General features: G+C 42.3%; 1 protein-coding gene and 1 pseudogene across 30 annotated transcripts in view; one reads left to right on the top strand and one right to left on the bottom strand.

Moving 5' to 3' along the window:
* The window catches only part of UPF3A (UPF3A regulator of nonsense mediated mRNA decay), a 52104-nt gene that overhangs the window by 10333 nt on the left and 17387 nt on the right, over positions 1-24384 (top strand). For 15 of the 30 annotated variants that reach the window (XR_013355384.1, XR_013355390.1, XR_013355391.1 and 12 more), the window contains 3 exons: positions 10462-10619; positions 12600-12894; positions 14468-14615. Coding sequence is in view for 10 of the 30 variants with exons in the window: in XM_077854819.1 (XP_077710945.1) it covers positions 10462-10619; positions 12600-12894; positions 14468-14599 (585 nt within the window). In the remaining 20 variants the exon portion in view is untranslated. Of the gene's footprint in view, positions 1-10461; positions 10620-12599; positions 12895-14467; positions 14616-17425; positions 17574-22235; positions 23009-24384 lie in introns of those variants that run through there. The other 15 variants (XR_013355399.1, XR_013355396.1, XR_013355398.1 and 12 more) reach the window with 8 other exon arrangements.
* LOC144287644 (DET1- and DDB1-associated protein 1 pseudogene) lies at positions 4676-5079 on the bottom strand (annotated as a pseudogene).

Here is a 24384-nt window from a genome sequence, read left to right as displayed (position 1 = left end):
TTACAAATAATTTGGAAAAGTAGCTTTTTTTTTTTTACCTGAAAAATAAAATTAATGAAGAAATACTAAAAGAGTTTGTATTCATATCACAAAAATACAAATGCAGAGAGAGATCTTCAGGTCTATTTTTTAAAATAAACTGATTCAAGCTGTTTTTATTTTCCTCTGAGGATTCTTTTTTTTTTTATTATTAGTTTTTAGGGTATAGATCCTTTACCTCTTTGGTTAGGTTTATTCCTAGGTATCTTATGCTTTTGGGTGCAATTGTAAATGGGATTGACTCCTTAATTTCTCTTTCTTCAGTCTCATTGTTAGTGTATAGAAATGCCACTGATTTCTGGACATTAATTTTGTATCCTGCCACATTGCTGAATTGCTGTATGAGTTCTACCAATCTTGGGGTGGAGTCTTTTGGGTTTACGTAAAAAGTACAGTATTATGTCATCTGTGAAGAGGGAGAGTTTGAATTCTTCTTTGTGAATTTGAATGCCTTTTATTTCTTTTTGTTGTCTGATTGATGAGGCTAGGATTTCTAGTACTATGTTGAATAGAAGTAGTGAGAGTGGACAACCCTATTTTGTTCCTGATCTTAGGGGAAAAGCTTCCAGTATTTCCCCATTGAGAATGATATTTGCTGTGGGCTTTTCATAGATGGTTTTTAAGGTGCTGAGGAATGTTCCTTCTATCCAGTGCTGGATAATTTCTGAAGAGTTTTGATCAGGAATGGAGGCTGTATTTTGTCAAATGCTTTCTCTGCATCTATTGAGAGGATCATATGGTTCTTGTTTTTTCTCTTGTTGATGTGATCTATCACATTGATTTTTTTTTTTTTTACGAGTGTTGAACCAACCTTGCATCCTGGGAATAAATCCCATTTATCATGGTCATGGTGAATAATCTTCTTAATTGGAGAAGATTGGATCCTATTGGCTAGTATCTTGTTGAGAATTTTTGTATCTGTGTTCATCAGGGATATTGGTCTATAATTCTCCTTTTTGGTGGGGTCTTTGTCTGGTATTGGAATCAAGGTGATGCTGGCCTCATAGAACGAGTCTGGAAGTATTCCAAGTATACTGTTCCAAGTATTCGGAGCAGCTTTAGTAGAATAGGTATTGTTTCTTCTTTAAACATTTGATAGAATTCTCCCTGGGAAGCCATCTGGCCCTGGATTTTTGTGTCTTGGGATGTTTTTGATGACTGCTTCAATTTCCTCCCTGGTTATTGGCCTGTTCAGGTTTTCTCTTTCTTCCTGTTCCAGTTTTGGTAGTTTGTGGTTTTCCAGAAATGCATCCATTTCTTCTAGATCACCTAATTTATTGGCATACAGCTGCTCATAATACGTTTTTTAAAATCATTTGTATTTCGTTGTATTGGTTGTGATCTCTCCTCTTTCGTTCATGATTTTTATTATTTTGAGTCTTTTTCTTTTTAATAAGGCTGGCTAATGGTTTATTTATCTTATTAATTCTTTCAAAGAACCAACTCCTGGTTTTGTTGATGTGTTCTACAGTTCTTCTGGTCTCTATTTCATTGAGTTCTGCTCGAATCTTTATTATCTCTCCTTTTCTGCTTAGTGTAGGTTTTATTTGCTGTTCTTTCTCCAATTCCTTTAGGTACGAGGTTGTGTATTTTGAGTTTTTTCCAATTTTTTGAGGGATGCTTGTATTGCGATGTATTTCCATCTTAGGATTGCTTTTGCTGTATCCTGAAGATTCTGAATGCTTGTATCTTCATTTTCATTAGTTTCCATGAATCTTTTTAATTCTTTTCTAATTTCCTGTTTGGCCCATTCATCTTTTAGTAGGATGCTCTTTAACCTCCATATGTTTGAGTTTCTTCCAAATTTCGTCTTGTGATTGAATTCTACTTTCAAAGCATTGTGGTCTGAAAATATGCAGGGGACAATCCCAGTCTTTTGGTATCGGTTGAGACCTGATTTGTGACCCAGCATGTGGTCTATTCTGGAGAAAGTTCCATGTGAGAAAAATGGAATTCCACTTGAGAAAAATGTGTATTCAGTTGCGTTTGGATGGAAAGTTCTGTAAATATCTGTGAAATCTATCTGGCCCAGTGTATCATTTAAAGCCCTTGTTTCTTTTGTGATATTGTGCTTATAAAATCTGTCATTTGCAGAAAGTGCCATGTTGAAGTCTCCTACTATTAGGGTATTATCTAAGTATGCCTTTACTTATGTTTTTAATTGATTGATACACTTGCCAGCTCCCACATTAGGGGCATAGATATTCATGATTGTTAGGTATTCTTGTTGGATAGACCCTTTAAGTATGATATGGTGACCCTCTTCATCTCTTACTACAGTCTTTGGGATAAACTTTAATTTATCTGATATGAGGGTGCTACCCCAGCTTTCTTTTGAGGACCATTTGAATGATAGGTAAATGGTTCTCCACCCTTTCACTTTCAGGCTGTAGGTGTCCTTAGGTCTAAAATGAGACCCGGGATCGAGTCCCACGTCGGGCTCCCTGCATGGAGCCTGCTTCTCCCTCTGCCTGTGTCTCTGCCTCTCTCTCTCTCTCTCTCTCTCTCTCCCCCTCTCTCTCATGAATAAATAAAATCTTTAAAAAAAAAAAAAAGTCTCTTGTAGACAGCAAATAGATGGTAGATGGGTCTTGCTTTTTTATCCAGTCCAAAACCTGCGTCTTTTGATGGGATCATTTAGCCCACTCATGTTCCAAGTAACTATTGAAAGATATGAGTTTAGTGTCATTGTAATACCTATTCAGTCCCTGTTTTCATGGATTATTTCTTTGGGCTTTGTTTTTCTTTTACAAGATCCCCCTTAATATTTCTTGCAGAACTGGTTTGGAGGTCACATATTCTTTCATTTTTGCCTGTCTTGGAAGCTCTTTATCTCTCCTTCTATTCTGAATGAGAGCCTTGCTGGATAAAGTATTCTTGGCTGCATGCTCTTCTCATTTAGGACCCTGAATATATCCTGCCAGCCCTTTCTGGCCTGCCAGGTCTCTGTGGAGAGGTCTGCTGTTAATCTGATATTTCTCCCCATATAAGTTAAAAAATCTCTTGTCTCGAGCTGCTTTAAAGATTTTCTATCTTGGGAATAGCAAATTTGACTATTAAATATCGAGGTGTTGAACAGTGTTTATTGATTGTGGGGGGTGTCCTCTCTATCTCTTGGATCTGAATGCCTGTTTTCCTCCCCAAATTAGGGAAGTTCTCAGCTGTGATTTGTGCAGATATACTTTCTGGCCCTTTGTCCCTCTTGGCATTTTCTGGAACCCCAGTTATATGTAGATTCTTCCTTCTGAGGCTGTCATTTATTTCCCTTAACCTTTACTCATGGTCTCTTCATTGTTTTTCTCTTTTTCACTCAGCTTCCTTCCTTGCTGTCAACTTGTCTTCTATGTCACTCACTCTTTCTTCCACCTCATTAACCCGTGTCGTTAGGATCTCCACTTTGGATTGCATCTCAGTTAATTGATTTATAACCTCGGCCTGATTAGATCTAAATTCTACAGTCATGAATTCTCTAGAGTCCTTTATGCTATTTTCCGGAGCCACCAGTAGCTTTAAAATTGTGCTTCTGAATTGGCTTTCTGACATCAAATTGTAATCCATATTCTGTAACTCGATGGAAGAGAGTACTGTTTCTGCTTCTTGTTTTGTGGTGAATGTTCCTTCTAGTCATTTTGCTCAGTGCAGAGTCCCTGTATGAGCAGGCTGAGTCAAGAATATCAACCACAGCAATGCCGGGGTGGCTCCGCAGTTAAGTGCCTGCTTTGGCCCAGGACGTAATCCTGGGGTCCGGGGATTGAGTCCCACATCGGGCTCCCTGCATGGAGCCTGCTTCTCTCTCTCTGCCTGTCTCTGCCCCTCTCTGTGTCTCATGAATGAATGGGTAAAAATCTTTTTTTTTTTTTTTTTTTTGAGTGGGAAAGATCCTTTTATTGGGGTGGACACGGAGTACGCACTAGTCCATGATAAAATGACTTAAGAGAAAGATCCGGAAATGCCGACTTCTCCTCCTGGCACACATTCAGAGCAAAGCCTGGGCACAGAATAGGTCCCAGCCAAGTCTTTAAGGCCCGGACTGGAGAGCAGGAGCAGGGAGAAAGGCTCCCACCCATGCTGCTGGGCCACAGCAGGGCCCTGGCTCTAGACCCTTGCAGACACACTCTGTTTTTCCGGAGGAGAACTGGAGGGGGTGGGGGAGTTAAAGGGGGTTCTGGGTAGTGGGGTTTGTGAATAACAATGTTTTTTTAAAAAGCATCTACCAACTTCACACTACTGGATCTGACGTCCCCTTTATTTTTTTTGGTTTTTTTTTTTTTTTAAATTATTTATTTATTTATGATAGTCATACAGAGAGAAAGAGAGAGAGGCAGAGACACAGGCAGAGGGAGAAGCAGGCTCCATGCACTGGGAGCCTGACGTGGGATTCGATCCCGGGTCTCCAGGATCACGCCCTGGGCCAAAGGCAGGCGCCAAACCGCTGCGCCACCCAGGGATCCCCTCTGACGTCCCCTTTAACCATCGCTTACAGCATAAGTAAAAACTCAAGGAAAATAAATACATCGGCTCCTATGAGGTTGAAAGTGGTATGGATGGTCAGGTGTGGGTGGGCTGGTAGGGGCAGGGCAGGGGGCGCTTAGAGAAGGCGGGCGGGTGAGGAGCAGACAAGACAGGAGGCGCCTGTGGGGGAGTGAGAGTCTTAGGTGTCTTCATGCATGTCTGGGCTATCGGTCCGTGGGACCTTGCGGAGGGGTGCAGAGCTCTCACCCTCAAGGTCCACTTACTCCTGGTCTCTCTTTGTGGCATTCTTTTTGTCCCATTGCTTATGTAGGTAGCGCAAAAGAATGTTTGTCTTTTCTGTCACAATGATCTGTTCAGATGGGTACTCCCGGGTGGGCAGGTAGACTGAAGGATGCCGGTTCGAAGCTTTGCACACAGAGTCAGCATGAAATCGACTAAAATTGCTTTTGTTGTAGACAGGCAGTCCTTTCAAAAAATCTGCCATCTTCTGTTTCCTCCGTCGTTGCCTCAGCCGCCACCACAGCCGCCTTCTTAGCCGCCGCCGCCGCACAGTAACCGGATACAAATCTTTAAAAAAAAAGAATATCAACCACGACCTAAGTAAATTTCACCCTAGATGATTCTGACAAGGTCAGAGACCAGAAAAATGAAAACAAAGATCAGAACAAAATAAAACAAAAGGACCACTAGAGTGAAAAATTTTAAAACAAAGTGGTGAAAAATAAAAGGCCAAAAATCCCAAAGAAGAAAAAGAATAAAAAGGAAGAGAAAAAACAAAAGTAAAGTGGAAAAAGAAAAACAAGAGAAGAAAGAAATAAAAGGAGGGGATTGGGAGATGGTGGTGGTGAAGAAGTTGTAGTGGAGAGAGAATATAGTCCACCTAAAGGGTCCTAGAGGGTGATCCTCTTGGTTCTGAGTGTATTAAGTTCTGTATGTTAGAGGATGCTCAGTCCCAAATTTATATAAACCAGCGATACTTGTAGAAAGCCCCAACATTGACCACCAAAACATAAACAAGATAAAAGAGGGGGGCAGAATGAGAATGAAGAGAGAATATACTCTCACAGAATGAACCAGCATGGTATTCCACTTGGTTCTGGGTGCATGCTGGTCATGTTTTAGAAGGTATTAACTTCCACCATTGTAGAACAAACTGAGGCAGAGAAAAAACACAAAAGCCCATATCTCATATATCTCCCAAAATTAAATTGAGTATGTTGAAGGGAATTCAGAAGTGGAAAATATATCTAGGACCTGTAATTGTAGAAATATGAAAGTCAGAAAGGAAGAAACCTAAAAATGAAGAGGTGGTAGAATATTGTAGTTAAGGTGGGAAAAGAGAAAAAATATTGGAAATTCTTAGTCTGATATAAAAACGAGTTGTACTGGAAAAGGGGGGGAAAGGAGGGTACCCTCTAGTTCTATATACTGTAAATCCCTCAACTTCCCCTGGAGCTTTCCAGTGCTGCTTGGTCAAGAGCTTGCTCTTCCCCTGTCCTTACAAGCTGCTCTTCTGATTGAGGGGCTGCTGTGCTGATTCTCAGGTGTGTGCACCTTGTGTGCACCTGGGGGAGCTGCCCTGCCCCCTGCTGATGCTGGGCTTAGTGGGAGCTGTTTATCCTGTGAGGCCCCCATTCCCTGGCCTGCCCCCCCAGGCACAAGGTGACACAAGGAGGAACAACACCACTGGCGGGGGCCAGGTCTCCAGCTCTGGAGTCAACTCCCTCAATAACCACCTGCAGCTCCCAGTCTGCACTGGCCTAGGTGCTCCTGGGGCAGAGTGGGTGCTGTTGTGCACAGCTTGGAGGCACCCGGTTGCAGGAGAGTCCTCACTGTCCTGTGCCCTCCCCACCTGCCTCTGCCAGTCCCAGGGGGAGTGCAGGATTGGGGGCTGTGTCTCCCGTGCCCTGGAATCTGGGCCCTGTGCTGCTGGAATCGGGTTCCCGGGGCGTGGCTCCCGAAGGCACCAGGGCACAAGACGCCTCAGCCTGGAGCCCCACCCGACCCACCGGCTTCTCCCGAGGCCTTGCTGGGTGTGCGCTCCAGCCCTTTACTGAGATCGGCTGTGGTGTGTGGTGAGCTCTCCCCCAGGCGCCCCTCCTCTCCTAGTGAAGCCAGGAATCTTTTTTTTTTTTTATATAATAAATTTATTTTTTATTGGCGTTCAATTTGCCAACATACAGAATAACACCCAGTGCTCATCCCGTCAAGTGCCCCCCTCAGTGCCCATCACCCAGTCACCCTCACCCCCCGCCCTCCTCCCCTTCCACCACCCCTAGTTCGTTTCCCAGAGTCAGGAGTCTTTATGTTCTGTCTCCCTTTCTGATATTTCCCACACATTTCTTCTCCCTTCCCTTATATTCCCTTTCACTATTATTTATATTCCCCAAATGAAAGAGAACATACACTGTTTGTCCTTCTCCGACTGACTTACTTCACTCAGCATAATACCCTCCAGTTCCATCCATGTCGAAGCAAATGGTGGGTATTTGTCGTTTCTAATGGCTGAGGAATATTCCATTGTATACATAGACCACAGCTTCTTTATCCATTCATCTTTCGATGGACACCGAGGCTCCTTCCACAGTTTGGCTATTGTGGACATTGCTGCTAGAAACATCAGGGTGCAGGTGTCTCGGCGTTTCATTGCATCTGTATCTTTGGGGTAAATCCCCAATAGTTGAAGCCAGGAATCTGAAGGCTTCACCGCACTCTTGTGGTTCTGCCCCATTTCCCTGCTAAGCGCCTTTCAGTCCGGGAAGAATCCGGCACGGGTTTTTAAAGTTCCTGCTCCTCTAGGGCTGGGCTTTCCTGTCCTGGAGGCTCTTGCCGAGGGCCTTAGCCCGGCTCCTCTCAGGGTCCCTCCCCTGCTTGATTCCTTTTATTATTTTTTTTCTGCCTTCTTACCTTGTTAGAAGCAAAAACCCTTCTCTCTGCAGCATTCTAGCTGCTCTGTCTTTAAATCTCAGGTTGAATTCATAGGGGTTCAGGATGATTTGAAAGTTACCTAGTTAAGTTGGTGGGGCCAGGTGAGGTGAGGACCCTGTTCCTCTGCCATGTGGCCCGCCCCCCTCCTCTGAGGATTCTTAAGTTGGAGTAGGAAGTTACAAATAAAATTCCTGAATATACAGATTATAGGCAATAGATTATATTAACGAAGTTGTGCTATCTTTTTTCACAAAGCTTATTAAAAACAAATGCCGGCTGGAGGGAAGCATAGAAGATCAACTGCTTTGACCTCCTCCTATGCTGGGCTCCTCTTCCTTCTCCTCCTCTTCCTCCTCTTCTTTCTCCCTTCCCCGTTCCCCTTCTTCTCTCCTCCCTCTCTCTCCTCCTCCCTTTGCCAATCTGATTTACATCAGGCCTCTGCTTGCTTCCCTCCACAGGGAGCTTACTCCCAAGACTTATGGCTTCTCAGAAGTGTTTCCTCATTATCTGGTCTCCATTCATGTCTTACCTCCACGGAGAGGCCCTTGAACTCCTTGAGAAGCCATCCCCTCTCACACCACACCTCTCTGTCCTTTTTTCTGTTTATTAGATGTTTGTAGCATTTCATGACTCCTAAGGTTATCTGGTCCACTTTTTCTGTGTATACCTTTCTTCCCCTCCCTCCAGGGCCACCGTTCTACTGCTGTAGAATGTCCTGTGAATTCCTATAATGGTCACTTTTCTCTTACTCACAACTGTATTCCTAGCACCAAATATAGGGTCTTTTTATCCGGTTCCCAGCACATAGCTCATAAAATCCTTGTAATCTCTGGGGTGATGAGTGTCTTCTATATGCCAGTGAGATGACAGGTGACTGAAGACCTGAGTAGCTTCAGGCATCTGAAATGGGGACAGTTTTGTCCAATCTGACATTAATTCCAGCTAGCTAGTGTCAAACTGAATGGAATTGTAGGACACCCAGTCTGTGTTGGAGGGTTGGAGAAGTGGTATTGGAAAAGACACCACACATTTGGTTTCAGAAACAAGTAAAACAATTCATAGGTATACAAGATTCTTTGTTGGAGAGATGGGTGGAAACAAACTATTATACCTATGGTTTGCTTTTATTACCAGTGTATATTACCATTTTAATTAAAATATATGTCAGTAGGGATGCCTGGGTGGCTCAGTCAGTTAAGCCTCTGCTTTCAGCTCAGGTTATGATCAGGGTTCTGGGATTGAGCCCCACATCGGGCTCCCTGCTCAGTGGGGAGTCTGCTTCTTGCTCTCCCCTGCCTCTCTCCCTGCTTGTGTTCTCTTGCTCTTTCTCTCTCTCTCTCTCTCTCTCAAATAAATAAAACTTTTAAAAAAAAAGTCAATAGATATCTGAAAGGAAATGTTTACATTCACAGATCCCACAGGCAGATTAAGAGCATATAAGGTGACATGGTACACACCTGTGATGAGAAGCAGCTTTTCGTCCTTGGCTTTAACATTTTACCTGTTTCATTCTTTTTTTTTTTTTTTAATTTTATTCTTATTTTTATTTATTTATGATATTAACAGAGAGAGAGAGAGAGAGAGAGAGAGAGGCAGAGACACAGGCAGAGGGAGAAGCAGGCTCCATGCACCGGGAGCCCGATGTGGGATTCGATCCCGGGTCTCCAGGATCGCGCCCTGGGCCAAAGGCAGGCGCCGAACCGCTGCGCCACCCAGGGATCCCTAAAGATTTATTTATTTATTCATTCAGAGAGAGCGAAGAGAGAGGCAGAGACACAGGCAGAGGGAGAAGCAGGCTCCCTGCAGGAAGCCCGATATGGGACTCGCACCCCGGGCTGCAGGCGGTAAACCGCTGCGCCACCGGGGCTGCCCTACCTGTTTCATTCTTAAATGAACTTACGTAATTGAAATTTATCTGTGTATGATTTTGGTATAGTACAATTTAAAATATGTTCACTTTTATAAGTTAGAAAAAAATTCTCAGAAGTATACCTTCTACTTTTGTTTTATGAACTGACTTACTGTGGCACTTGAATTTCAAAGATTAAACTACTCAGGAAATTGGGGATGGGGAGTCCCAAATTCAAAGACAGCAACCTGCTCAGGCTGATTGGAGAAAGAGTAAGAAGTGTTTTCAGAAAGTTTATTCTAGGGATCCCTGGGTGGCGCAGCGGTTCGGCGCCTGCCTTTGGCCCAGGGCGCGATCCTGGAGACCCGGGATCGAATCCCACATCGGGCTCCCGGTGCATGGAGCCTGCTTCTCCCTCTGCCTGTATCTCTGCCTCTCTCTCTCTCTCTCTGATGACTATCATAAATAAATAAAAATTTAAAAAATAAAAAAAAAGAAAGTTTATTCTAAAAGCCATCAATATAAAGCAGCAGTTTATTTTTACATATTATAAAAGCAGTGCGTATTCATTTTAGAAGAAACTAGAACTTGTTGACCAAAGGAAGAAAGATCGGGACGCCTGGGTGGCTCAGCGGTTGAGCATCTGCCTTTGGCTCAGGGCGTGATCCCGGGGTCCTGGGATCAAGTCCCACATCGGGCTGCCTGCAGGGAGCCTGCTTCTCCCTCTGCCTGTGTCTCTTGCCTTTCTCTGTGTCTCTCATGAATAAATAAAATCTTTTTTTTTTTTTTAAATAAAATCTTAAAAAAAAAAAGATCATTTCAGTTCCACCACCTCACAGTAATCACTATTAACACGAGAGTTGCTAGCCTTTTAGATATTTTTGTGTGTGTATAAACATATAAATAGAGACCAGGTCATTATTCATCAGCAAGAACCCCTTCTCATCACATCAGCTGTCCTAAATTGTTGTTCATAGCTATAATGTTTCATTGACTGAAGGTTCCCCTAAGTACTTAACCAAAAACCTGGTTGCTGTAACTTTAGCTTACATTTTTTGCTATCCAAACATTTGTGCTCAACTGTGTTGTTTTATATTTTTAATTTATTATTAAACAACTTCATTTATAAAATACTCCAAAAGTGATATTTTACTGACATTATAATTTCTTAGCTTCTTAAGAAACCAGAAAAGGGGGAGGAACCAACTGAGAAGCCAAAGGAAAGAGGAGAGGAAGTGGATGTTGGAGATGGGAAGCAGGAGATGAGTCTTAGCTATGCTGTCCTGAAGCCCATGCCCTTGGAGAGCTCGCTGGAGAAGCCCAGGAAAAAGTAAGCCCAAGTTTTTGTTGCTTTGACCACATTAAAGATCACAGAGTGTGGCTGAGTCAGAGACACATGTCCTTTTTCGGTATAAGTGCTTGTATTTCATACTGCTGGTGGAATTCAGGGATTTTACCAGGATATGCTTGTCCACGTCTTTATTTCTCCTTGGTCATGCTAGGAACTTGGTAAACTCATTTCGTCAGCAGCCTCAAGTCTGTCTTCAAAGCAGGGACATGTCCTGCTGGTTCCTTAGCTGTGCCTGTCCTGGCCTCTTCCTTCGGATTCCTGTTCTCCCCGTTTAGGTCTTCAGGATCTCCTTCCCAGTCTCCTGTCCAGGTGCTAGGCTTCCTTTGTTGGCATTAGTGTCCTTGTGGCCCTTCCATAGAATTTGTCCAGCCGCTGTGGAGTCTACTGTTCCACCAGCCCTGCCTGCCTCAGGCTAGAGGTTCTTGGTCATGGACTCCTCTGCCCGCTTGTGACATGCTGCTCATGAAAGGAGCTTGAGCAGGGCTTCTGTGGGAATGGGACAGACACAGTCTCTGCACGGGGGCCAGAGAGGCCCTTCAGAATCTTGTCAGGTGGGAGTACCTCCCTCCTGTCCGCAAGCCTCTCTGCGGTTTGGTCACCTCCCCACAACCAATGGGGGGCCATGTGTGTCTGGGCTTCTTGTTCCCCTGGCCCAGGGCTCTTACCTGTGCATGGCATCAGGACACCCTTGGGGCTTCCTGGAGCCCAGGGCTGCTTTGCTTCTGAGGTGTCTGAAAGTAAAGTTATGTTTGCAGGCAAGACAGCAGGGTCATAGGATTAGGCTGCCGTTTGCCCAGAAAACCAACAATCTGAGTAACTTCTTACAGTCTTTATTACATACAGAGTTGTGATTAAAAAAAAATTTCCCCTCTTTTTGGGGGTTCTGATTTATTTATTGGTTTGTTTATAAAATTAATTTATACATGATTATGAAATCTATGATAGCACTGTTTCTGTTGGAGGTATTTCTATTATTGCTTATGATATAGCAGTGCTTTTTGTCATGTTTCTGGTGTGAATTCACACTTTGCTTATAGATCTTTTTCTCCCCACCAATCCTGTTGCTTCTGTTTTGTGGGGAAGACACAGACAATGTGTGAGGACTTTTACCAGTGTGTGGGCTTTTTTTTCCTTTTACCTGTGGATTGTGGAGGGAAAGACTTTAAGAACCAAGGGAGCTAAGCAGCCACTAATTTATATAGTATGCATTTATCAGTTTGATATATGTATAAAAATCAGTAAATTTCAATTAATTTTAGCTTCACTTGAGGCAGAAACCAAGCCATCAGTGTCAGCTCTGTGTCATGATGGAGGTGGACCTGGGCCACTTTCCTAGTCAGATGAGCACTTTGGTCTCCTGTACTTTATCTGTAAAGGGGGACTTATATTTACTTTGGGAGGTTCCCTGAGAATTAGAAAACTAAATATATTTGCCTATTACTTATGGCATTCATATTTTTTTTCTAATAAATTTATTTTTTATTGGTGTTCAATTTGCCAACATACAGAATAACACCCAGTGCTCATCCCGTCTGGCATTCATATTTAACATTAGGTAGTGTTGTTACTATTGTTGATTCATCTTTCAGCAATTTTGTCTTAAGATTATTTATTTATTTATTTATTTATTCATGACACACTCACATAGAGAGAGAGAGGCAGAGACACAGGCAGAGGGAGAAGCAGGCTGCATGCAGGGAGCCCGATGTAGGACTCGATCCCGGGTCTCCAGGATCACACCCCGGGCTGAAGGCAGTGCTAAATCTCTGGGCCACCAGGGCTGCCCAGCAATTTTGTCTTAAATGCCTGTTTTGTGTCCATTACGTGCACACCTGCTGACGTGCTGATGAGCAGACTTAGGTATTCCCTGCCTCTTCTAGAACTTGCAGTCTGAATGGGGAGACAGGTAATGGACAAGCAGTATACCTAAGGTTCCTGAGAATTTGTATTGAATCACAGGTCACAGAATGATAGTGACAAAGAGCAAAGAGAGATGGAGAGAAGACTTCGAGCAAAGGAGCCTGAGACACAAAGATGCCACATGGATGGCAGCATGCACAGAGCGCACTCTGAGTTTAACAGGTTTGCGAGGAGAAACGAAGAAGAGCCGAGATGGGGGAAAGGAGTCCCCCCAGACCGAGGGAAGAAGGGGAACCAGGACAGTAGCATCCCTGTGGAGGCAGCAGAGTGGCCTGGGAGAGAACACAAGAGTGAAGGTGGCCTAGCACCCAGCATGGAGCGCCCAGGAAACAAGGTCTCCTCTTTGTTTGGGATAATCTTTCATTCATCAATCCTAAAAGTATAAGCTACACGTCTGCATGCTTACACCTGCTTTGCTAAACAGAAGTTCTTTTATTTAGCCAAAAGCGAAAAATCTATAATAGGCTCACATACTCTGTCATGGGAAGTCCACCCCCACTGGGTATTGTGCTCATAGGGAGTGCACCACCCTGAGAGTTTGCTTTTCATGACACTTTGTGGAGCTTTCCCTTACGTTGTTAATAATGTACTGATTATTAGTAGATAGTGGCTCATAAATACGAGTTAAGTCTGTGCAGTTGACACAGGATTGGAATTACCCGCTTAGACCAACAAATGGCTTTTTTCCCCCAAGAGTTTGAGGTTAATTTTTATTCAGATTACATTGTTGCAGAGAAGCACTGTTAACTGGGTCCCCTCCCTTCCAGGGCCCAGCCCCACAGTGCCAGTCAGTCCCCTATACAGCCCAGCCAACCAGTGACTAAGGGGACTGAGACTGCCCGAGCTGCAGGCCATGCCTCCCACCCTGTCCCAGCCTCAGCAGGCACACTGTCCTCTGCATGATTTTGTCATTTCAGGGATGCTATATAAGTGGAGATACACAGTGTGTGACCTGAGATTGGCTTTCTCACTCAGCGTAATTCCCTTCAGATCTACCCAAGGTGTTGTTGGTATCAGTGATGTTGATTTGTAAAATGTTTCCAGCAAAGGCAAGGGCAGAGCTATAGGCAAAAAGGGAGCCTTCTTATCTGCACCCTTGCCTAATCACGTCTGTATCACTCAAAAGGTTTATGTGGTTACCTTAACGTCAGGTAACCTACCTTAACAGCAGGGCCCCATGGGTCTTTTTGGTGGGGCTTGTTCACATAAACACTTAAGTTTCAGTTGTCTGTTTATATAGCAGCACTGAGTGATCTGTGTTTGCACAGCTTTAGATGTTGGGACTTCTCTCACTTAACTGTGATGCTCTGTTGGTAATAAGGTGCCTTGTGCATAGTGGCTCATTTCTTAGGAGGCCTTGCGAGTTACACGGTCCTTTCACCATCTCTGCACACCCATGTTGCCCTGGTGAAAAGCAGGTCTCTACATGTCAGCCTCGGGCAGGAGGTGACATGGAAACCCTGCACATCTGTGTGCACAGGGATTCAGATCCATGAGGCCTGCCTTGCCCTTTCCCACTCTCTCCATTGGCTGGGCTTTTTTTTCCTTAGTGGAAGGCGCTGAGGTGTGCTTGTAAGTCTCCACCTCTCCACCTGGGAGGAGAATACCATGATTCTGCTGGCCCCAGGGGTGTTCTGGGCTTGAGCAATAACATTTTCCCAGACTCTAATTTTACCTTACTTCGAGTTATTTTAAGTATTAACTGTCGTCATGGCTTTTTTTTTTTTTTTGGTCTTTAAAATGCCTGGTTTTTGAGATAGTGCGGTGAAAAAAAGGCAGATTTTTTTTTAGCTGTAAGACTGATTGCTTTAGATGATTAGGATCATCAAACCCTGGAAATAGAGATGTTTTGCTCCCTCCTGTGTTGCCAACCTTTGGAAGAGTAACCCATCCCTGTGTTCTAGCAGGATTTGCCGGCCTTGCAGCTGTACCAACCAGAAGCTCACATCCGAGCACAAGAAAGTGGTGGGGGAATCTCTGTTGAGGGCCGTGATGGGAGCAGGGGTGAGGCTGAAGATTTGGCACTGGCTGAAGAGTGAAGAGTGAAGAGGCAGGGTGAGTCAGCATGCACATTTGATGGGGACATCCCATTCAGTGTTCTGTGGGTTAGAGAGGGCATTCCAGAAATGTATCAATCAGTGTCAAGTATAACCTGCAAGGTGAATTTACTCTTCATAAAGAAATCAGAAACTAGAAATATACATCTAGAAACCATTCTTAAGAAAAAAGCGCTTTTAAAAAATTGAAAAGTTGTCATAGATGTTACTGTTTCTAGTACAAACTAGTATATACTGTTTAGCCAAAACAGAACAAATAATATCCTTTGGAAAGTAGAGATGTATGATTAAAACAGGGAAGAAATTAGTACTGTACCAGTGTGGACTCTGAAGCACTTTGAAACATGTAGGAATAACATGTACTTTGAATTCTGCACATTTATAAGTAAGTGATCTGTCAGGATCCGGATCGCATGTGTGTGAGCTGCACTTTATAAAAGGGAAGGGAGCAGCTCTTAGGCCTTTGTAACCTGGTGATCCAGCCCCTGATGCCAACTGTGTGCTGTAGCCCTGAAGCCAGCAACCTTACCCCTGGGTAAAGTCTGACCACTCTAAGTATTGCCCCTATAACAATGTGGCTGGTATTTTCACAGTCTAATGATGGATGTGCTGCTCACGGTTTATAACCACTTACGTAAAGGCTGCTGAGAGAGCATAATGGCATTATTTGGGTACAGCGATAACTTAGGTACAGCATCTGGCGTTTTCCTTTTTGCAGACTGGGACAGTTTTATTTTGAAAGAACATAATGGAGTTTTCTGCAATTAAATATTCACAGTATTTTCTAATGTTAGTGAAATTTTAAAACATTAATGTATTTTTGGCACTATGCTTTAGAACACTAATTTTAGTTGCTATGGATTTGAAGTCCAGCTGTGGTACTTTTCCTACATCAAATTTTACATAATAAAATATTTCCAAAATGTAGCTTTAATTACCTGAGCACTTTGTTGATTATTCCTTACTAAATATGAAATGTTTATCAAAAAATTGAGAATTACTCATTTATCATTAAAGACGTTTGACTGTGGGACATACAGTCCGTCCCTTGGCATTGCTATGCTTTTGCTCTTGACTCTGGAGCTCCAAGAATTTGGTGGAGGAGGAGTAAGAAGGACTTGCTGTGATTTAATGAGGTCCATGTGACCCAGCATGGCCAGCTGTGGTGGAAAAGGGGTAGGTAGTAACTATTGTAGACTTTGCCAGCTCTCTGGTCTCTGTTACAGCTTGTAAACTCTGCCATTAAGCAATACATAATGAATGGGCAGGGGTGTGTTTCAATAACATTTTATTTATAAAAATAGGCAGCAGGCCATATTTGGCCTATGGATCATAGTTTGTTGACCTCAACTTAGAGTATGGATCAGGCTGGATCTCCTGATGAGTGAGCCACTGTATTCTATTTGTTTGGGCTTTGATCTGGAAACACAAGTGCAGCTCAAAATGGACTGAAGACTGGAACATAAGACACGGAACCATAAAATTCCCAGAAGGAACTCCTTGTCACCATTCTTGGTGATAATTTTTTGTATTTGACATGAAAAGCAAAGGCAATAAGAGTAAAACTAAACAAATGGAACTACATTGAACTAAAAAGCTTCACGTGAGAGGAACTCATTTGTAAAATGAAAACACAACCCATGGAGAAAGAAAACATCTCCACACAACACACCTAATAAGTGTAAATATCCTAACCCAAAATATATGAGGAACTCCTACAACTCAATAGCAGAAAACCAAATTAAAAAGGGGGCGAAAGACCCAAATAGACATTTTTCCACAGAAAACATCCCAGATAGCCAACAGGTACATGAGAAGATGCTCAACACCACTACTCATCAGAGAAAAACAAATCAAAACCTCAAGGAGATATCACCTCACACCCGTCAGAGTGGCTAAAACCAGAAAGACAAGAGAGCAAGGCTTGGCAATGATGTGAAGGAAGGGGAACTCTTGTGCACTGTTGGTGGGAATGCCAGTTGGTAGAACCACTACAGTATGCCATTATGGAAGTTCATCAAGAAATTAGAAATAGAGCTACCATACTATTTACCTGTTCCACTGTGGGCATAGGTCCAAAGGAAGCAGAATCACTATCTTGAAGAGATAGCTGTTCACATGTTTTTCACTGTTATTCACAGTAGCCAAGGATGGAAACAACCTTAGTGTCCACTATGGATGGGTGGATAAAGGAAATGGAACATTATGTGGCCTCATAGAAGGAAGCCCTGCCATTTTCAGCAACATGGGTAAACTTTGGAGGCCGTTGTGCTAAATGAAGTAAACCAGACAGAAAAAAGACAAATACTGCATGTATCACTTACATGGACAGTGTAAAAAAAAGTCAAACTACTAGAAACAGAGTAAAATGATGGCCACCAGGACTAGAGTATGAGGGAAATACGGAAAGGTTAGTGAAAGTCCTAGGTTATTCAGTTAGAAGAGTAAGGTCGAGGATCTTATGTACACATGATGATTGTAGGTGATAACACTGTATTGTAAATTGAAATTTGCTTAAGAGAGAATTTTCTCACGCAAAAAAAGTATGTGAGGTGATACTCAGTGTGAATCCTTTCATAATGTATACATTTTACAGATCAATATGTTGTGTACTTTATAAACATTACAAATTTGTCAATTATACCTCAGTAGAGCTGGAAAATAAGTAAAAATTAGTTACATGCTCTGAAAGTTTCCTGAGATGTGTCCCCAGGGCTTCCCAGAAGTCACTTTGAGATTACTGATTTAAAACAATAACACAGGGATCCCTGGGTGGCTCGGCAGTTTAAGCGCCTGCTTTCATCCTAGGGCATGTCCTGGAGACCTGGGATCGAGTCTCATGTCAGGCTCCTTGCGTGGAGCCTGCTTCTCCCTCTGCCTGTGTCTCTGCCTCTCTCTCTGTCTCTCATGAATAAATAAATAAAATCTTAAAAAAAATAAATTAATTAAACAGTAACACATTTGGATAATGAGTTATTTTGGTATAAAACATTTCGATATTTACTTCCCAGTTTTGGCTTAGACTCACTTTAGAATTGGTTGGGCAGGACATACATGATGTCCCTGTAAGTTTAGATATCTGGCACCTGTTGTTGGCAAAGTCAAGCTGCCTTCATATTTGTAGAATTTTTATTACTAATAACCCTAAGAAAAGATTTCTGAGTTTATCACCTGTCTAAGAAATGGTAGAAATGTTAAGAAAGAATATTCTTCACACGCATGGGAGTTGGACTGCAGTGCTCAGTGTGACCGAGGGGTGGCATGGGGCTGGCCACCTGTTGGTTTGCCTTCTAATTGGTTTTGCAAAACTTTCTTTTTCCTATTGTTTCTCATTTTAGATGCCAGTCTGGTTTTATTCAGCTACCTAATAATTTTAATAATTTAAATGTGAACATAGCAAAGCAGAACATTAGCTATCAGTATTTTAATGGATCTCAGTCTTGTTAGTAAATTATAAACACTAGCTGACTGAGGTAATTCCTCAAATCTGACATGAAATAGGCACCTTGAAGAATCTCATATCTTTGGAAACAGGTTTTCACTTGCTTGATAATAGTCCTCACCAAGTCATCGTCTCCCACTTCCTGAGTCAAATGACAGTGAGACCCTTGGGGGAAAGTGAGGCAGAGGCAGCTCATGAGGCGGCATGTTCTCTGTACAGAGTGCAAGGCCATGGCCAGGTGGCCCTTCTGGCCACCATCTTTCTGCATATGTAGAGGACCCTAGATGGTGAAGGGTGTGAGCTTTTTCACATCACACCCTGAGGAAGGATCTTTTATTTTCACATCTATCATGAACTCTCATTTGTGTCTGTCTTCTCAACTCTGATGAAAAGAGATAAGTATCAGGTATCTACTTCAGGTAGATTTGTTTTCTGTTCTTCCTGTCCAAAATTAAGGACATGTCAGAGATTAAAGTGGAAAATTAAGTAGGTATTTGACCTATTTGATCTGTGTTAATAGCAAAAAACAAAGAGAAAAATAAGAGAGAATAAGTTTATTTTCAGAATAGTATTCAGAGTCAAGAGGGTTTTTTTTTTTTTTTTTAAAGCAAATTAGCCCACTTAAATCCACCTGGTAATTCCTCAGTCCAGTCCCAATTATAGCAAGATCTAAGGGGATAGTAATTGTTATATGAAAATTCAGTTTTATTTTATTTTTTTTTTATTTTATTTTTTTGAAAATTCAGTTTTAAATCTTTATTTTAAAACTTCTGTCAGGGATCCCTGGGTGGCGCAGCAGTTTGGCGCCTGCCTTTGGCCCAGGGCGCGATCCTGGAGACCCGGGATCAAATCCCACATCGGGCTCCCGGTGCATGGAGCCTGCTTCTCCCTCTGCCTGTGTCTCTGCCTCTCTCTCTTTCTCTCTCTGTGACTATCATAAATAAATAAAAATTAAAAAAAAAAAAAAACTTTTGTCACTTCAATGAAGTTTAGAAAAATGCTGTCTGCTCTGTGTGAGCTTCTGTTGGCTGCATTTTGGTGGAGAGCTAACAGCTTCTTGTAAGTGCTCCTCCTTATCTTTGTATCAGAAGCATGTTTATCATACAATGTTTTAAATTTCTCCCCAATTCTTTACTGTGACAAGTCTAAAAGAAAAATAAGTACATTAGTTACTCTGTATCACAAAAGCAATAAAAGATGACCTGGCGGACTTAAACACAAGCAGTCTTTCTCATAGAGGAATGGCATTTTTCAATGATAATAGCATTTTTAGTAGAAGAAATTATTGTCTTGGTGGAAATGTCAAGGTGCCAAACTGAGAGATGTGTGCCTACATATAATTACCCAGTTACACACACCATGTAGCCATTTCCTACATCACTGGAACCATACTTTTCTGAACCAAAAAGTGGAACAACTGATTTGACAAAGGTTTCTTGTGCCACTCTGGGGTGTGAGGGATAGTCTAGGAGATGTTTGGGTGCCAAACTGCTGGCATTTCTTGGATGTCTTAACAGATGGTAGAAACCATGATATTCAGACTCAAGCCTTGTTAGAGACTGAACTCCCCAACTCCTTCACATGTTGAAGCCCTAACCCCCCACTGTGTGGCCTATATCTGGAGCGAAGAAGTAGTCAATGTTTATGGGGTCATGAGGATGGTGCCCTGATCTGATAGAATTAGCATTATTGTAAGAGGAGACACCAAAAGGTGCCCACCTGCAAGCCAGGAAGGCCTTATCAGGGACCAGAACAAGTGGCACTATGATCTTGGACTTTAAACCTCTAGAACTGTGAGAAATAAGTATGTGTGTCTGAAACTGCCCATCTGTAGTATTTTGTTAACAGTGGCTGGAGCTGACTGAGACAGGCCTGTTCCAGGGAACCTGAGGACTGAGAGGGTGCAGAATATCAGGAAGGAACCCAGTGGTGGTTCCCCTCTCCTGGATCATTCCAATAAGATTTGGTCATTCCTATGTTACAAAGAAAATTCTTTGGGCAAAATTGCCATATTGAGACATAAAATGGAAATATCCTCACACCCAGCATGTGAACTCCTAACTAATACTATATCCTACAGACAGACTCGCACAAGTACAGACAGTAAGCATGCCAGCTGTCCCTATGCCCGGTCCTAACCAGAGAAATGGAGACTGCCCACTGCTCAGCAGCAGTGGCTGGCTGGCAGAAAACTGACACTGAAATGTCCACAGTGTGTTAAAAATTTAGAAGTGCAAGATTTGCTTTAAGTAGTTTATAGACACATAGGATATTTGTGCTAGAAAATGTCTGCAAAGATGTGTACCACTGTAGAAGTATATGGTCAGTTAATCTACAACAAAGGAAGCAAGAATACATGATGGAGAAAAGATAGTCTCCCCAATGAATGGTGCTGGGTTCTGGATAGCTGTAGGCAGAAGAATGAAACCAGGTCATTTTCCTACAACACACACAGAAATAAACTCCAAACAGATTAAAGACCTAAATGTGAGACCTGAAACCATAAAACTCCTAAAGGAAAACATAGGCAGCAATCTCGTGGTCATCAGCCTTAGCAACATATCTGTGGATATATCTCAGGCAAAGGAAACAAAAGCAAAAATAAACCCTTGGGACTACACCAAAATGAAAAACTTCTGCACAGCAAAAGAAACTACCAAGAAAACAAAAAGGCAACCTACAGAACAGGAGAAAATATTTGCAAATGACATAAATGACATATCTGATAAAGGGTTAATATCCAAGATATATAAAGATTATATAAATCAATTCTGTAAGAACAATCTGATTAATAAGTGGTCAGAAGACCTGAAGAGACATTTCCCCAAAGACACAGATGGTCAAAAGACACATGAAAAGATGCAGAACATCACTAATCAGTGAAATGCAAATTAAAACCACAATGAGAAATCACTTCATCCTGTTCAGAATGGCTAGTATCAAAAAGACAAGAGATAACAAGTGTTGGAGAGGATATGGAGAAGAGGGAACCCTTGTTCACCGTTGGTGGGAGTGTTAATTGGTGTAGCCACTATGAAAAATGGTACAGAAGTTACTGAAAATATTAAAAATGGAAATCCCACGTGATTCGGTAATTCTACTGCTGTTTATTTTCCCAAGGAAAATCGAAACACTAATTTGAAAAAATGCATGTGTGTTTTTTGTAGCATTATTTATAATAGTAGAGATATAGAAGCAGCCCAATGTCCATCCATGAATGGACGTGGTATGTAGATAAATGGAATATTAGTCACAAAAAGGAATGAGATGTTGTTTTTTGTGAAAACATGGATGGAAAAAGCAATACAAATTATTTCACTTTTATATAGAGTCTAAAAAAAATAAAACAAACGAAACAGACTCCTAAGTAAGAGAACAAACCAGTGGTTGCCAGAGGGGAAGGGGGGATGGGGGGATGGGCAAAATGGGTGAAAGGGATTAAGAGGTACAAACACAAAAATAATCTTTTAGGAAAAATACAGGACACATACTACAATTTAATAGCAATTAGAGGTAGGATTAAGATTATTTTTAGTTGTTTTCTAATTTTTAAATAATAACTGTGTACAAAAATAGATTTTTATTGCTTCTCATTCCAAATGAGTTCAAAACTTGTTACCAAATATATATATACAAATGCCTGAAATAATACATGTGAAATGAGGAATTTGAAAACATTCTTTCCCCAGGGGTCTTTGCTAATCTGCCAAGTTTCTCATTGAAGGACACTAGTGAAACCAGCATTTAGGAGCTTCCATACAGTTTCTTTTTCTGTTTCTAGTATTTGCTTAAGTTCAACTAGAAGCTATAATAGTACTATTTTTAACATTTTCCTCACATATGTGTGTTAATACCCTTTACTTTGACATGCAGCATGATGAATTTCTTTTTGCAGGAATAGGTTTGTCTACAACACTTACTGACCTTATGTTTTACAAATGACCACCTTATCATTCTCTCTGATGTGCCACTTTTTTGCCTCTTGAGCAGTAACCTAACCAGTTTCTTAGGCTGTAAGTAAAACCTATTTTGTCATTGCCCAAATCCAGGGTTTGTCATCACATGAAGTTAGGGTTTTCTAAATCATGCTCCTTCTCTTTGGAATTCTGTATAATATTTACCAGTAAAATACATCTATTTATTTTTTAAGGCCTTACCTTTTGGAATTTTTTGCAGGTTTCAACAGCTGCCCAGTGTCATCCAAATAAAAAAAAAGAGAAGATCTGTAGGACTATGTTGTCAGGCATGTGAACTAACAAATCAAATTTTCCCCAACACAGATTCAAAGAAGAATCCTCCTTGAGGAATAGGAGGATTCTTTCCCAAGCACTTTCCACACTTGACCTAAATATCAGCGAGAGAACAAGACAGCCATGGGCAGAGACAGGACAGGTTATGACAGGCCAACTCAATCCCACCCACTCTCTAAAGAAGTCACTTGATTTTAAAAGTACCTGTGCTTCTTCACAAAGGGAATAAAGCCATATTCCCACTGAAAAGATGGTCCTCATTAAGAAATAACAACTGCTTCAGTGAAATGATGGAATCTCACCATTACGACTCCCTCACATTTCGTCTGACAACAGCTCTTTGAAGAGGCAATTTCGTCACTCTAGGATGTCCATTCATTTACTCATTCATCACATTTGCAGTGAACGCCTCTGTGGGAGGCGGCACTTTTGTAGGCATCAAGCCTGCAGCAGTGAGCAAAGACCAGCCTCTGACTTCTTGGGGCTCATACCCTTCACAAAAGGAGGAGAAATACCTAAAAGGGAGGGTCTTCCTCACGTCCTCTGAGTCATAAATGGCAGAACTGAGTCCTCTAGATCAGGAATCCTTAACCTGAAATCCACATTGCATGCTGCTGTGACGCTGCTGTTCTTGTGGCCATCCACGGGCTCCCTAATTAACCTCACCATATTATGAATAAGAAGATCAAACATTTTTTTTCCTCTGGTCTGGTCTATATTAAGCTTTTGTCAGACCCTCAAAGGAACAACTTTTAAAAAGTTAAAAGTCTCCTACATTAGGCTGTCTGTAATCCAGTGCTAAATGGTTTCCACAGGCCTCTTGCCATAAACATAACATGGAGCAATTGAGCATTCTAGGCAAAAACTGTCACCTAAAGTCACAGACACTTCACTGCCAAGTAGGCCTATGATCCCTCTTGCCTGCTTTCTTCTGAACAGAGCCCCTAGCAGCCTGCCCCTGTCTGATCTGTGCTGCCCCCAGATGCAGCCAATCTGCTCTGGACCTGTGTGGGGCAGCTGTCCCTGGTCGGGTGGTGGGTTCATGGCCTCTGTGAGTGCAGGGAGCTCATCTCCTGTGGACTCCTGGGTGAGAGGGGGTATCCTTGTTTAAGCTGTTTGAGTGACTGTGTCCATTACTTGCAGTCAAATCTGATCCTGACTGACAGGTTTTGTTTTGTTTTAACGTATATGAAAGCTTTCACCCTGAGGAAATCCACTGCCTGCACAACAGTGCGGTACCCCACCCCCAGCAGCTCCTGGGGGACTTACTTGAAATAAGCATTCCCAAGTGCTGCCTAAGAACTTCTGATAATTTTGGGCCCAGCTCTCATCCTCCATGTGGTTCTGAAGCCTCCAGAGACCCTCTTCATCCCACCATGCTTTCTGTAAGAACCAGAGGCCACACCAGTGCGCAGCCATGACCTCCATTTACAAATGGATGCAAAGAAACAACCCAAAGGCCTGAGGTTGTAATGTGATAAAGCCATGGTTCCTCTTGCAACTCTTGGTAATTAAACAAATATTTAGGGGCGCCTTGGTGGTTCGGTCAGTTAAGTGTCCAACTCTTGATTTTGGCTCAGGTCATGATCTCAGGGTCCTGGGATTGAACCCCACACTGGGCTCTGCTCTCAGTGAAGAGTCTACTTGTCCCTCTCCTTTTGCCTCCTTCTGCTTGTGCATGCAGTTGCTCTCTCAAAAAAAAAAAAAAAAAAAATCTTAAAAAAAAAAAAAAAACAGACAAGAGAAATACGAAGTCCTCCAAATTTTTCCTGGAACTTAAGCATTTCCATTTTATACACATTTCCATAATCCTCTTATGCTGCTTCTAAGAGGTGAATTACAAGTTCTGCCCTCTAGGAATAAGGGACAGGGCTGCATCTTCTCCCACAGCACAGACAAAACCCTTCACCTGCCATGGGCAGCCCCACAGCCTACACCCCTCTACTTCATTGCTTCAGTGAAGATACACTGGTGTGGGTGTCTATGTCGTACCAGGGACAGGTGCTGTGTGCTCAGGTTACAAAGCACAAGAGTTTTGCTGACAATGAGCTCTCTGTTTGCCAGGGAAATCCACA

The sequence above is a fragment of the Canis aureus genome, chromosome 17 (genome assembly GCF_053574225.1).
Source record: "Canis aureus isolate CA01 chromosome 17, VMU_Caureus_v.1.0, whole genome shotgun sequence".
Lineage (NCBI taxonomy): Eukaryota > Metazoa > Chordata > Mammalia > Carnivora > Canidae > Canis > Canis aureus.
The sequence above is the reverse complement of the archived record's forward strand: the minus strand, read 5'-3'. Positions and strand labels throughout refer to the sequence as shown.